Raw genomic sequence first — 16,357 nt, 5'->3', positions numbered from 1 at the left:
GTCAAGCTTGGTCATTTAACTGTTGTGGTATTAAATTTTTAGTTTATTTAAAAATTAAATAAATTACGAATACTATCGTAGTTAGTATAAAATACATTTTATAACTGACGGAACTTTATCTTGCTCCAGGAGCTTAGCTTTCCTGGGCTATGAAATTACCGTTGGAAATGTAAAATTTTACTGTTTATAAAAACCTAAATATTGAAATTGCAATGAATAAATTTTTTAAGTCGGTTAAAAATACAGTATAGTTAAAAATGTTTTATCTTTATTTAGTCATAACTGTTTCCGCCATAACACATAACTTTGTTATTTCACAGTAGCTCTGTGCAGCAGCAGGATTATAAAACTAAGGAGAAATTCAAGTAGTGCAATTAAATAACTGTTAAGGAATTTATTACCATAATACGAGGTAATCTGATCTTAATATTGGATTATAGTTTAAATGTCTATGAAGAGGAGAGTTTAAATCACAAAGGCAAAGTAAATCTGTAACCTATGGTTTAATACACGTCACTATTAAATGACAATTGTGTGGTATTGCTATAACTCTAAAACGTAACAAAAATCGGGGTAATATTGCAAAGTTTATTCTTGATACTATGTTCCTTGAGACGTCTAGTATTAATTTAATATTATACATTCTTAAAATTATTTTAGTAATATTGATATCGATGGGCTATAGCGATGGTATAACATTTCATTATATGAGTTTCTGATATTCTAATGAATGAAAATATTTGATGAGTTCTAGGTAAAAATCCTCCGAAAAATGGCAATTTATTTCAGTTTTCGATGATGATTGATCAAGAGTGTTGTGTTATGCCATAGAATTTTTTTTAGATTTAGTTTCTGTGTTTAAGTACCAGTTGTATTAGAAGGCAACAACAGAATTTTTATATAATTTTATAAGTGAATTGGTTTGTTGATGTGAGTATATTTTTATAGTTTCTTTATTTTTTGTTAGGTTAGAAATTGCATCAATAACTGCTGACTGTTCAGAATGAGACTACTAATTTATTAAGCTTATTGTATTAGGGGCTGACAGCGGCTTTTATAGCATTTCATAATTAATTGCCTATTTACGTGAATAGCAACTATTCAAATGATTTGAACAATATTGATGATACACATCAGTGAAAAGTGTCTAAAATCGATATCGAATGGGTAATTATAATTATTACTGAGTGATGGTTTACGTTAAGAGCCCATACTTAATATATATATTATTTAATCAATTTATGTCTTGTTTACTATAGAATATTCTCTTTCTTACATTTGTTTTAAGTATATTTTTATTTACTCAATCCAATAAGTTGTTGCTTTTGTGATGCATATGCAAACTACAACCAGGAGAAAGTGCTAAGACTATAAAGAATGAGGATACATAAATAGCTTAAGCTTAGTGGATTTGGAAAGAAATAATGACAAAACTAGCCAGCACTCGTCGGGCACGTAACCAAGCTGCTTCCTTAGCTATACCCCGTCAAAACTCTGTTTCTGACAATGGCAAGGTGCGTCAAAACCTCAGTCCAGAAGCTCTAGCATCTATGAGCAAGGAGCAACTGCGTGCAGAATGTAGAAAACGTGGCCAACGGACTTCAGGCAACAAAAATGAGCTGGTATATTATCAGTTGTATGTTGATGTGTGAATTTATTTGCTTGTTATATCTTTGTGTTGAAGTTTTTTTTCACAAAAGCATTGCTTGAGAATTTGATTTGTGTAATCCTAAGGTAAACCCTTGTGAGTTTTGATTTACAAGTCTTCTTCAAAAGACATTCATTCTTCAAAATTGTCTCTTAATCTCTACAGGAGATAAGTAGATTGCAATGTATTTAAATAAGTCATGCATTTGCACCTGTGTGGTCAAGAAAATATTAGTAGCCCACATTTTTCAGTTATTAGTTTATTTGTAGTAGTTTAAATTAATAAAAAAAATTATTTGTACTAATTATCTATGCATTACAATTGCTATATTGATTAAATAGTAAATTAAAATTAATTAGTCATATTTTAAAACCTTGAAATATTAATATTAAACTTATATGCAATTACAAAGTAATTATAATGGAAATACCTTAATAAATTAAAGTTGTTGACTTATTTCAAATATTTAAAAAATATAGTTGTATAGTTTGTGACGAAAAACAGGTCAAAACATCTATCAGGTATCTTCAATTTACTACTTTGATTTATTGATTATTTTTTTAATTACAAGTTGGATTATTGATATTAACTGATCCACTGATTACATTGCACCATGTGATTTATTATGTCCTCTTTTGGCTTACTTAGTTGATTAGGTCAATATTTTATGACTGTTATTTGTAGATACTAGACTAATTAGCATGCATGTGTAAAGTAAGACTAGTATGTGCTTGCTGCTTGCTAAATTTAATTTTTATCTTATTTTAATGTAAATCTTTGTGTGTTTTCTCGTGATTAGTCAAAAGCCTCTTTAATCCAATTATTGATAGGCAACACAATCCATAGTGTTATATAACATTTAAATTACAATAAATATTTAATTTGCATATATAATTGTAATAGTGTGGGTGGTAGAAATGATAAAAGAAAAGTAAAAAAAGAGTTCAATGGCCTAAAATGGCTCCGAAAATCAAATGAATATGCTTCTTTATACATTACGAGTACGCGATTTGCTCTAATAACTTTGTTGACGTCGCTTAACCGGCGGTGGCTAATGGAATGATAAATTGGCTTACGTTAGCGGAAGAGCCCTAAAGTCATACTTGAATAGAAACTGAAAACTACAACTACTCACATGAGTAAATAACATAATTTATATACTTTTCATATTTACTAGCTGAATAATAAAACAGTTAGATTGATGCAGTTTGTATAAGTTAGATACACTTATGTAATATAATAACAAAGGTAGGTACGAGAATTGAAAGTAAAACGGAAGGTGAAAGTTCTAAGACGTCTAACTAAAGTCTACAGTGAGTAGATAGTCGCAGAGTTTCAATTATGACATACTTATCGATTTTTAATAAGTTTGTTGAAAATAATTTTTGGTATGAGAACAAACAGAGGTGTAAAATTTAGAATTTATAATTTTTTATCTAATATATAAAATTCTCGTGTCAAGGGTGTTTGTAATTAAATTCCTCAGAAATGGCTCGACCGATTTGCGTGAAATTTTTTGTACATGTGCGCTAGGTTCTGCTTTTTCATCTCCCTAAATGTTAAGGTTGGTCCCACCCTTAAATTTTATTTTTTAATGAAACAGTATACAAATATACACACAACCCGTAATTTTCACCTCTACGATAACAAATAAACCTATATTTTTATTTGTTAAAAACTCATGACTTGATTTCTGAGGTTTATAGAGCGAATAACTCGCAGAAAAACCAAACAGCGGAAAAGCAAACGGCCACTAGGGTAGCATAGCAATGGTATGTACTAAAAAGGTAGGCTGAGTTAAATCACATTAAGGAGAAACGAAGTTCGCGGGGGCAGTTAGTTTTATATAAAATCATAACCTACAGAAGTCTTAGAAAGTCACTATTATTTAAAATATCACACCATAGCACATCTCTGGTTGTTATTCAGATTCTTTTATGACCTCAATAAAAATGCTACCTGAAACAAAGGAAACAATAGAATACGATTACGATACGATACGAAACAACAGATTACGAGATTTATTCCAAAGTGTATGTGCGTTGTACGTAATTACTCACACACAGGTCACTGGCTGCGCTGGCACATACCGCACGCGACGATCACGCCACTTTATTTTTGCATATTAAGAGTCGGTCTGTAAACTTTTTATAACAATAATCCAATAAGACTGGTAATCATTGTCTTTTTATTTGAAATGAATTGTATAGGTCATATTATAGGTTACTTGTCTTAGTTTTATGTATACCCCTAGAAAGTATCGTAAATATAAATAGACAAAAAAAAAGTACTTAATATTCTCTTACAGGCCGAAACATCAATATTTCTAAGATTCAAAACTAAGTTTGAATTAATCAACCTATATACAAAAACAAATGCCACACAATGTCAAAATGTTTAATGTACCTGTGAAATCTGAAATGTTACACATATGAACCTGAAAATTTATGTATCAATAATATATAAAAAAATCACTTTAAATCCGAGTTTGAGTCCGATACGAGTCAATTGTTGTGTTGTTACATTGTTATCATAGGCGCGTTGATTTCGCGTTGGAGTATTGCCACAACAATCAGCTGTTTGCAATTCGTTACGATGATAGTATAAATAATTAAATAGTGTCGACTTGTATCGCTAGATTTTAACTTTAGTTCCTACCCTCGGCCACAGTATTAGTTTGATCATTAACAGTATTTGTATAAATGTGGTGTGTGACAAGTTCAGGATGGCTTTTCTTTTCTCTAAACGTAAATATTGCAAAATATTATTTTCTCCGAACAATTGTCATGAAAGTGTGACTACGGTACGAAAATGAGAGTGAACTTTGTTGCGTTTTTGGAAAGTGAAATGCTATTTTGTATTCGTGATGTCTTCGTCACTTTCCACGGCGGTTGCCAGCTAACCTGTCCAGCATAAGACTTCTTAAGGGATATACTCTTGTAAGTTTACATTACTGATAACAATTCTGTTGATATTGTAGATTTGTGCTGAAGAGCAATTTTAGCCCCAATTTTGAATACGTATTTTTCCGCGTAGTTAAAATGATTCGATGCTGATTATAATACTTGAAATACATTAAATTTACATAGTTTAAAGTGTTAATGGGCTAATTAGGTCCATGTAATATTAAGAAAATTGTTTATATAATTATTACTATTTAGTAAAAAATTATTCATATTATGTATTTTAATAAATTTTTATGTTTGTCGGCTTAAATTGAGCAATTAATGATAAATCTTGTTATATATTTCCTTGGTTCATTTTATTTCTGCTTTGATGACTCGAAACTAAGGTCAATGCTCTTTCCCTCAGAACTACAGAGTTTCTATATTTTTTGTATAGACATTAATCACCACTACCAAATATTGTTTCATCAATTTATGTTCACGCTTTGATAATTCATTTTGCATGTAGTGTAGTATATTGTCACGATTTTCTACCAATTACTCGTAAATGTACATATTCTGTGTAATTGCGAGATGTTTCTAAAGAATTTTTGTTTAATGTACAGAAATTGAATAGGCAGTGGAAGAATATAATAGAAATTTTAACGAAATTCCTGTTGTGTTAGCGAAAGGCAACAATTACTTATTTAATTTACTTATTGTATTAATGTATTTTATAAATTTTTGTATTAATTTGAATAGAACTGAACCTAGGTCATATGTTTAACGCTAAATCAAAGTGGATCTATCATTATATTAACGTAATTTTCTCTTGTGATATCTTAAATATATTTAATATTACGTATATGAATTTTGCAGTTTCGATCCTCAACATTAGATAATTTGCACATACAGTGTAAACTCTATATAACGGGACTGAAGAGACTGTGCATTTTATGGTGTTATAGAGAGTTGTCGTTAAATGGATAGAAGATAAAAGTATAGATAATACATGACTCCTACGTATTAGTCAAGAACAGAACGAACGAAAAACGAACAAATTACTTAGAAAGTTCGTACACGATGCCGACGGTCGAGTTTATTGCGGGCTAGGACAGTAAAGCGACAAAACAACGTACACAGCTGCGCAGTTTTTACTAATTTTAGCAACCTTAAGTACTTTATTACTCATTTGAGAGTGGGTGTAATGATATGTAGAGTTTATCATTATATGGAAGACAGCTAAACCAACCAAAGCCAATTGATTTCGACGCTAACGGGACGTTACATGGAGTTTACACTGTATTTAATGAAGTCCTTAAAGTCCTTAATATAACAGATGATTATAAAAGCCTTTGAAATATAACGACTCCTTGCAAGAGAATATCAATGGAGTTTTTTCAATTCAATTTAAAGTTGTTACTGCTTACATTTACGAGACAAGTTTTTACTTGTGTCATGCTTTATGCTCCTTAAAACGTAATTTCTTTGGCAGAGTTATTAGATGCGCAGTCGTTTTAGATTTTATTATACTTAAGTATAGTAAAGGAAATTCTCGACATTTTCCCCACTCAATCTAGCTACTGGCGATCTGTCCCGTTTGTAAAGGCTTTGGATCCACCGGCTCCCGAATCCAAGGCTTTCCATTAATAATTAGTTTAATATGTTTTTTCTAGCTCGCCCGCTTAGGGTACTACAAGCTGGCGGCTGCAGGGCAAACAGATACCGAGCAAATACAGCGTCCACGCAACGGGCTGCGTCACGCGCCTTCGAAAGAGATTAAGTACGTAATTGAAATATTACCTTTAACTTTGCTCTCGTCTTTAAATCTTAAGTATTTCTAGATTCTTCGAGATCCTTATTTAAACGAATTCATTCTCAAAAAAGTAACGAATATTTCCATTGTATCACTAAATCATAAGTAAACATTACTCTTGATCCAATTGACGCTTGTATATGGAAATTTAATCTTTCATCAGCGATCGCACTAGAACAATCTTTTGTGCTCTTTTATTACGTGTAACTTGGTAAAAGTACAGAATGCATGCAGAGATTTACCCTATGCTTTGTTTATCTATTGTTTAATGCACTAAAAGACTGAAACAGAGACTATGAAAGTTAATTTCACACGATTAACATTTTAAAATAGTGCCTGCTCCATCGTAGGTACCGTTTGTCTTCAAATCGGGAACGCGCCCCTAATTGCTCTCTCGTAAAACAATGAAAATATTTTTCATATGCTCTATAAACATATATAACGCTTGTAAAAATACAAAAACTATTAGACACGGACATTACTGCGGCAGTTTTTATTATTTTACTATATAATATATAGTAAAATATGTACTATAATAATAATAAATAATATACTATATGTGTATCCTACACATGTGGCAGATACATTTATGGACCTGTTTTTCTATAATTTGAACGATATTATAATGATTTTACGCAGATTATGTAATTTACGTAATGTCCATATAAGGGGAAAACATTCGCAAATAATAGAAAAAGTAGTACTGCTTTTAGCTCCTTCTAAACTCTGATACAATGGTTATTAACAGTTTTCGATATACATATGTGTCGAAACTCTAAACGTAACTCTTCAAACTTTCAATATGGCGTCGGCAAACCACATCTTTGATGGTGTTTTCCAAAGTTTAATGAAAAACAACAAGTACAATGCAAGAGTGTAGTGACAATAATGTGAATTTGACTTAAGCAATTTAATTTTAAAAGAAATATATTTTATGTCATATGTTTCATCATTTTTATTTCTGCCAAATAATGACTATCGTATGAATGGCCCAAGCATTAGTCAGTGAGTTTATTAAATGTTGTAACAAACGATACGGCTGAATATCTTTCAGGCCGCTAGATAAACTGCGTCGTTTAGTTAAAAGGCTAGGCTGTTAATTGAACGGCTAATTAAGCTAGCTGGCTACGACATATATATGGTAAATGTACACGGTACAATAATTTCTTGAATTTTATATAATTTCAGAACAAAAGTAGCCCCAATGGATACCGAGAGCTTAGTGCTATGGAGGAGACCACTCACAACTTTGGAGTACTTTTTTCGGGAACTATTTATATTATGCTCAACGGGTTTACGAAGGTATGTCTTATGTATTTTGACATAACTCTGACATATAGCCGAAGTACCTTACTTATTACGAGGCTGGACTCTAAATAGATATATATGTATTTGAATGATTTTAAGGAATTTTATTTGGAAAGGTTTTAAAAGTTCCGGTTTGAAGTTTAACAAAATAGATTTCCGGGTATAGCTAATAAACATAAATGTCATATATTAATAATTGATATGATTATTAAATGATGAAATCGATTATTTGACTTTATGTATGAATCGTGGTAAAAATTATTTTAAAACATTTAGTTTCTCCAGAGTGGTCAAAATTATCTCATCACTGAAATAAGATTGTTATTGCATTCAAAGTTACCAGCAAGAATATATAGAATAAATGGGACTACAGCATCGTTGTCCAAATGTGATGATTTTTTAGACTAAAAAGTGGGATTGTTTGGAATTTGAATTTGCCGGACAGTTGTATTTAAATCATTAAATTATATAAATGGTCGTAATCGATACGACAATAACGATGATTAACTAGTTTATGATTTTTTTTTCAGACTGTTAGCGTACAAGGGATTAGCAGTATCACTAATTGTTCTAGTCAGCGGTGTAGCCACCTCTTTTTATGTTAATGGCCCTCATCAGCCTTTTGTTCAGGTATTTCTTACTTCTCTTCTGTTAGTTATAGTATATATTAGGTCCTTACATATGAAATTGGCGTTTTGTATGGGAGGAACAAAAAGTCGAATATTTTTAAATATAATGTATTTAATTAATTAACGTATGAGCCATTGTTTTCTATGCACTTTTGCCATCTCATAGGTAGTTCATTGATCTCTTTACTAAAGAAACGGACGGGAATCAATAAAATCTGTGAAGGCGATTTGGACTGCCCCATCAGAGTTAATTTTTTTCCCTTGCAAGAAGTTGTCCAAATTTAGAAAAAAATGGTAATCTGTTGGAGCAAGGTCCGGGGAGTACGGATCCTCCGTACTCCGTCTTAGACATTCCAATTGAAGCTCTTCTAATTTGGTAGCCGTCTGTTGTGCAGTGTGTGGTCTAGCGTTGTCGTGAAGTAGCAATGGCGTGGAGCGATTGACCAGCCTAGGTTGTTTAGCCGCTAGCTTTTCCATCATGGATTGCAATTGCTGACAATAGACATCAGTCGTAATAGTCTGGCCAGATTTGAGAAAACTGCAATGAACAATACCGGCACTAGTCCACCAAACGCTTACAAGTAAATTTTTTGGGGTTAATTTTCGCTTGGGGCAGGATTTAGCTGGCTGGCCAGGATGCAAACATTGCGCTGATCACTTCCGATTATCGTAAAAAATCAATTTTTCATCACAGGTAATGATTCGGTTTAAAATACCTTCATTATTGTGCCGGTTCAGTAATGTAACGCGGCAGTCGACGCGCGTTTGCCGGTTTGCTTCAGTCAATTCGTGATGTACCCACCTTTCAAGCTTTTTAATCTTCCCAATTTGCTTCAAGTGAATTAAAACAGTTTTATCACTAACACCGCAGCCTGCAGCTAACTCGGACGTGGTTTGCGATGGATCCGCTTCCACAATAGCCTTCAATACTTCATTATCAACTTGGGTCTCAGGCCGTCCACGGGGCTTGTTCTGCAGGTCGAAATAACCAGAACGAAAACGTTGGAACCAAAAACGAACTGTGTTTTCTTTTGCAACATTACCGCCACAAATCATTCACCCTTCGAGTCGTTTCCGCAGCACTAGTGCCACGGCGGAACTCGTACTCGTAAATAATGCGATACTTTAAGTTTTCCGTTTTGTAAAATGAGTGACGCAAACAGAAAAAAACAGAAGAAAAAACAAATGAATGACGGTCATCGAAGCACAAATACATGAATAAATAGCTGTACAAATTTGAATTTGAAATTCCTAACCAAAGAGCCTCCTCTTTGGTTGGTTAGGTTAGTTTGAGGTCAAAGTGGCCAGTACGACAAAACGCCAATTTCATATGTAAGGACCTAATAACCTTACCATAGACATACAGTGTGACTAAAATATGACATCTGTAATTGGTTTTGTAAAACAATTATTGAGTTAACCGAGTTGTCGTTGTCTAACCGACTATTTCAATTAAACACTTGAACTGTGCTGCAGCGCTTGATGGAGTAGTTTGAATAAATTATTAAACATACGAAATAAAAAAAATATATAAAATTCGGGAATTACCTGATGTTAATATTGCGTGTTGTTCCCACGAGAATGTGCGTGCTCCTATTTCACCATGCCTCCTGCTGATAGAGGATCTTTGACAATCTTTGTTTTTAATTTATTTTATTATTATTTACTACTTAAGATGTCATTTGGAACATGGTGTAATGGTTGCAGCTCCTTGCAAACGTTGTGTAAAACAAAAAACTTCTTCCGTTCTACGCTCTTTTGAGAACTGGTAGTAAATGTAAAATTGGAAGCGTTTATAATGTATTTCTTTTTTGACGTTCATAAATTATGAAAAATGATTTTGATTTTGACTTTAGTATGCAAAGTCTGCCAACTCGTCTGCTTCGTTAACCAATAACCTAAATTAAACACGACTCCAAGCAATTATATACTTTAGAATCTGTTCGGCAATCATTCATAATATTAAGTTCGAGATTGTCGAACTATAATTACGCAAGAGTATTGGCAATAGAACAAAACACAATTGAGCACTGCTGCAACCTCAAGTCCTACTGTTCTCATTCCGCTGACTGAATATAGACATTGTATAAGTCACATGATTTTTTGTAAGGTTTTGAAACTTTAAAAGTTTATTAATATTGTCAGGAGGCAGTGCTGACCCTCGCTTGGTGGGGCTGGTGGGTAGTACTCGGTGTTTGCAGCTCAGTAGGTCTCGGTACAGGCCTTCACACATTCCTCCTATACTTGGGCCCGCATATAGCACGCGTAACGCTTGCCGCGTACGAGTGCGGTGGACTTAACTTTCCTTCGCCACCATATCCCAACGAGTAAGTATAATTTTCCAGATTTTAGCGCTTTTATTGATCTCAATTTAAATTCCTTGTTATGCATATGCTTTTATGTGTGCTTATGTTTATTTTGAACTGTAGAGTACTAAGATCGAAATTTATTATTACTAGAGGACCCGACAGACGTTGTACTGTCTTAATAATGAATATTGATTTCCAATTGGTATACTTAACTAAAAATGCTTTATGATAAACAACATTGTTTATTTTTCTGGCGTATATAAATAGTTTTGTTGGTATTCCGACATGGGAACAGGCGACAATATGGCGGCGGCCGTGTGAAAAACATGGATTTTCAAGATTAATGCCACAAACAACTAGTGACTGTAATTAATAAAATGTATACATTTTATCAATATAATAACTCCAATCGAAGCATAATGTTTTAAACGATATTAATTTTTCTTACATCCTCTTTGACTATATTTACAGCACGGATTCTGTCAATATTATGTCAAACGTCATAAGGTTATATGAAAAAAGTTTGAATGAAATAAAAAAAAATTGCTATCGTAACAAAAGTATTCTTAAATTTACTAATTTTCCGCACAATTTTCTTGTTTTTTTTCTTTAATAAGAACCTTCTCCTGACATTAAAAAAACACAAAAAAAGAACGTTCACGCGTGATGCCGTGACCAAGGGAAATAGGGATTCATTTTTATATTTTTTATCTTAAATACCGAAGAATCTTTTTGAAATATACAAAATGATGATGATGCGTTAAAATTCTTTATATTTTATACCCATATACTTGTCTGCTATGAGGTGTTGGTACTCATAGTAATATTGATACTTTTAAATAGGACGAAAATAGTGAAAAGTGGTTAATTGAAATTGTTTCCCCAGTATAATATGTCCGTCGGAGATCGACCCCCAAAACACTGTGTCGATATGGAATATTATGGCCAAAGTCCGAATAGAGTCTATGATGTGGGGTATAGGAACAGCGTTGGGGGAGTTGCCTCCGTACTTTATGGCCCGAGCTGCTCGGTTATCAGGGGGTGGAGTAGCTGAACTTACTGCTGATGACGATTCCAAAACTGGCAGGTATTGATTATTTTTTGTTCTTCATAGATGTGTTAAAGTTTAAAATATAATGGCATTTTTTAGAAATTCTGTTTAAACAATTATAGGATAATAAGCATTGGAAATATTTTCTTTGGGATGTGCTTTTCTCTAAACTCCATGAATCATTAAATGGACTTCTCTGTCTTCAGGGCAAAAGTAATGATCCAAAAACTGGTACAACGTGTTGGATTCGCTGGTATACTTGCGTGTGCGTCGATTCCAAACCCATTGTTTGACTTGGCCGGCCTCACGTGTGGACATTTTCTCGTACCGTTCTGGACATTCTTCGGGGCGACGCTTTTGGGCAAAGCAGTAATTAAAATGCATATACAGAAGATGTTTGTGATAATTGCGTTTAATGAAACGCTTGTCGGGTGAGTTTTTACTATTATAAAGGTCTTTAGAATTATACGCGTGGCTATTCAATGTTCGGTGCCTATATCGCATAAAAATCACTTTGTACACATTTATTTACATTATTTACAAAAAAGTATAGCTTGCTAATTTATTTATTTGGTTAAATAAAATTAATTAATGTTTCATTTTTCTAATAAATTTCAGCCAAGTTCTCCAATGGGTAGAACGGATACCGTACATCGGGCCCAAACTTGAAGCTCCCTTACTGGAGTTCCTCAGGAACCAAAGAGCTAGATTACACAAAAATGCGCCACAGACTGACAACCAGGGCTCAGTCCTCTCTATGATATTAGAAAAGTTTGTACTAGCTATGGTTCTATACTTTGTGGTGTCTATAGTGAATGCACTCGCACAGAACTACAGCAAACGCTCCGCAAAGAAAAAGGGCAAGAAGAAGGATTAGGGTTTGAAGGCCGCCGAAGCGGTCGGACTCGGTAAGAATTGAAACCGCATTACAAAATATATTCTATACACTTTTCGTTAAACGATACATGAGAGTCTTTTTTTAGCACGGCGGAGGACAGACAAGACTCAACGGCATCGGTAGTACATTATGATGCTCTATACTCTATTAATCAGATTCACAATCGAGCTTTAGTAAGTATGTCTCTCGTGCGCCAAATTAATTTTTTTTGGACTCACGGAAGTCTATGTTAGCGCTAAGTATCGATTCTGAATCTGGGGTATGATTAACGCCAATACCATAGACTACGCCGAGCATAGACTATAGAAGCTATTATAATATTCGAAGTTGCTTAGAAAATGGCATTAAAGGGGTAATTGAGAGTAAGTTTAAATGATTTAAACGATACAGCTTGGGTATTGTAAATGTCGCGTTAGTCAATTTACAAAATATTAATTTCTTTAATTTGAAAAAAGAACCTGTTTATTGCAACACTTACATTACCCAAGATGTCTATGCTATAAAGTTAGATATTGTCTATGATGCATTTATGGTTTTAAGCTGTCCACATAGACGCATCGGAAAGAGTCAATAAGTGAAATAAGTAACGCAATTTTTGTATTTTTAGGTACCACATAGTTACCTTAGAAAATAAAATAGTATTCTAAAATAATGGTAGGATAAATTAACATCATTTTTCATACATTAAAACGGTGGTTTTTAATTTTTATTAAAAAATAAAAGGCCAAAAAATTTGATGTTTATGTGAGACGTGTGTTTTTAATAAAAAGCTGTATAACTAAGCAGCTAATGCACGACAGATTATATCTTGCCCAATTATCTATAAAAATATATATTAAGGTTGGGTCGAATTTATCTATAAGCTTGATAATAAAAAAAAAATAGTATTTCTTTTTCAATTGTGGAACTAAAAGTTAAATAACTTATGAATGATCCAAATTTTCTGTGTATTACTTGGAAAATATAATAATTATAGCGATTTGAGAATTATAAAATGTGTATGTAAAAAAACGCACAAGTAATGAATTGCATTTATACAATGAAAAAAAATTGTTCATTAAATATGGTGAAAATTTAATTCTTCTATAATTTTTGATAATAGTACCATAAACAGTAGACTATTAGTTACTATTCTAATCGTCAAAAAGTAATAAATATCTTGACTGTGACAATTACAGTCAACCATCTTGTTCCACTTTAAATAATTTAATTTTTAACTACCCCAAAACATTCTAAACTCTTGGATAATATAAAAGACATTAACTTTAAGAAATTGTGGCTTATATCATATATAGTATGTAAAGATTTTTCTAGTGCATTGTTACCATTATATGTAACATAATTTTAATAAAGATACAGCCAGATATGTCGATATATTTAGCAATTATGAAAGAACAATGTTCCAAAATTGTTCGCCAATAAATATTGTAGAAGTTGGTTGGTTATTTAGTAAATGTTTGCGGGATGAGAAGGTAAAAAATACAATACGATATCGTTTATTTTATTTATTATAAGACGTGGGGATACAGAAACAACATGAAAATGGCCGTAGATCGTTGCTTTATCTGCGCGGGTATATGTCAAACAAAATAGTGTCACATAATTAGACTAGATATGTACAGTGCCACATTTCTTGGTCGGTAAGAGCGAATGAAGATAGAAACAAGGCTATTGGGTTATAATAAAATAACAGAATGAAAGTACTATCCCAATGTGTAACGACTAGTCTAAATTATTTAACAGTTTAGCAATTTCTTTTGGTGCTTTTGAGTAAAATTTTAAACAAATTGGATTCTATGCTATTTTTAAATTATATATTTATTTCTTTAGTTAAGTAGTGATGAAAGAAGTCATCTACGAAGTTTGAAATATCCTATGAATTTGCTAGAAAATCCCGTAAGCCCAAGCGTTGTTAAATTTCTTTATTAAATATTAATGTTTACGTAGATATAGTTTTAAGGTGTTTCTACATTCCACGAAACATTGCTATGCATTAGCTATTATTCTTTGCACGTAATTTAAAAATTTACAAATTCTAATAACATATTCTTCTATATTTAAAGACTTGTATACTTAGTACTTTTTTGACTCATTACACATTACTCTATTGGTCTTTAATGAAAATTAGCACCTTTAATTAGACAAAGTTTTGATTGTAAGCTAGCTATAAATTGTGTCCAATTGAAATACAAATAAAGTTAATTACTCTTCAATATTAGATTTAAAATATTTTTCTTTCTTCTTGTTCCTTTTATTCTGAATGCATATAATAATAAAAAACATTAAAAAGTTAGGATTTTTTTCAATATGTTTGTTTTGTGAGGTATTCAGAGATATTCCATTTACGCATCCTTTGTTTGTAAGCGCAAATTTTATTTGCTTCCTATATAGTTGGTTTTTTGCATTATGTATTGCATATAATAATTATGGATTGTTTAGTTATATTCAAATGTTATTGCTTTATATAAATTCATATTATTTTGTTATCTAAAATATAAGCGGTACATTTAGTACAAAATCGGCTAAGTAATTTAAGTTTGTGGCTGTATAATCGAAAACAATAAAGAGTGGTTAAAATTGTATCGTTTTTTTTTCCATTTAAAGTTTTTTCGGGTTCACATATATGGAGCTTGATCACGACTGCAGTAAAGCATTAAAAAAATCAATAAACAGATTTGGCTTAAAAATTTAAGCTATTTTTTTAAACCTTCAAGGGATTGGGAAAAAACTTGTATAATTGTCACCTGACAAAACGTGAGCCCATACATAATTTATTAGTCAAAAAAGTCATTTTGTCTCTAGATCCAGGCTATCACTTATTTTAGAAACATGTTTTCAGCGGCGCAAGAGCCGGTTGCTTAATCTATGCTAAAACAGAACGCGTTGTGGTTATGCCTACGAATATAGTTCCTTTTGACTACGATTCAGTTTTTTAATGTTCTTAATTTCGAATATTTATACAAGCCCACAAGCCACACCGGGTCTGACCTGACCCGGTGGCGGAAAACAGGAACTGATGTTCCTTCTTGAATACGTGACATGACATACAGAATGATGTCATTGCAAAGCAGAGCGCAATGTCGTTTGTTTTTTGCTTAGTTTGTGATAAAAGTGATGAACATGATTTCATCAACATGATGAGAAACATGATTTTAAAAGTGTTGGCCTTTATGATAGAAGAGAAAAGTCTGCAAGCCCCAATAATACCATTTCAAAAATTATATGAACGAATAACTGCTGCAGTGCTGCCACAGTGATTAGTGTTGCCAGATTTTGTAATATGGATTTCTCCATTCTCAATGATTTAAATTTTATTATTATAGTATGGTTTATTTTACAGGTTTTGGTGAGCGCTTTGTGCGTAAATTAGTTAAAGAAAAAGAAGATGCTGATGCGACCGTAGCTAAAATTTTTACTCCCAAAAAAAAAAGCTGCGATTGAGAGGGAAGATCAAAATTGCCGAATTTGACCTAGGTGTCATAAGACGGAAAATTCATGAGTTTTACGCCAAGAAAGAAATTACGTCTATTCAAAAACTGCTCCTTGTCTTACGAGAGGAAATTGACTTCAAAGGAAGTCGAGAAACGCTCAGAGAAATATTGTGAAAAATTGGTTTTCGATATAAGAAAACTATATCGAACAGAAAAGTACTCGTTGAAGGCAAAGACATAAGTGCTTCGAGAGCAACATACCTCCAAAAAAAATAAGAAACACGAACTTGGCGAACAAAACCATCATGTATTTGGACGATACATGCATTCATTCTTCACACACTGTTGGACGCACATGGCAGAGTGATGATATGGATGGTGT

The 16,357-nt window shown here is 32.5% G+C and overlaps 1 protein-coding gene across 1 annotated transcript; it reads left to right on the top strand.

Moving 5' to 3' along the window:
• Positions 1 to 793: 793 nt before the first annotated feature.
• Positions 794 to 15,124, top strand: LOC123713062 (vacuole membrane protein 1). Its single transcript, XM_045666549.1, has 10 exons — positions 794 to 930; positions 1,354 to 1,622; positions 6,210 to 6,316; positions 7,538 to 7,651; positions 8,188 to 8,287; positions 10,432 to 10,613; positions 11,482 to 11,682; positions 11,853 to 12,077; positions 12,265 to 12,554; positions 12,630 to 15,124. The coding sequence occupies exons 2-9, from the start codon at positions 1,425 to 1,427 to the stop codon at positions 12,521 to 12,523; spliced, it is 1,386 nt and encodes a 461-aa protein (XP_045522505.1). The 5' UTR covers positions 794 to 930; positions 1,354 to 1,424; the 3' UTR covers positions 12,524 to 12,554; positions 12,630 to 15,124.
• The last annotated feature ends 1,233 nt before the right edge of the window (positions 15,125 to 16,357 follow it).

Source organism: Pieris brassicae, chromosome 8 (assembly GCF_905147105.1).
Source record: "Pieris brassicae chromosome 8, ilPieBrab1.1, whole genome shotgun sequence".
In the NCBI taxonomy this organism is placed as follows: domain Eukaryota; kingdom Metazoa; phylum Arthropoda; class Insecta; order Lepidoptera; family Pieridae; genus Pieris; species Pieris brassicae.
This window is presented reverse-complemented; position numbering and strand designations above follow the sequence as displayed.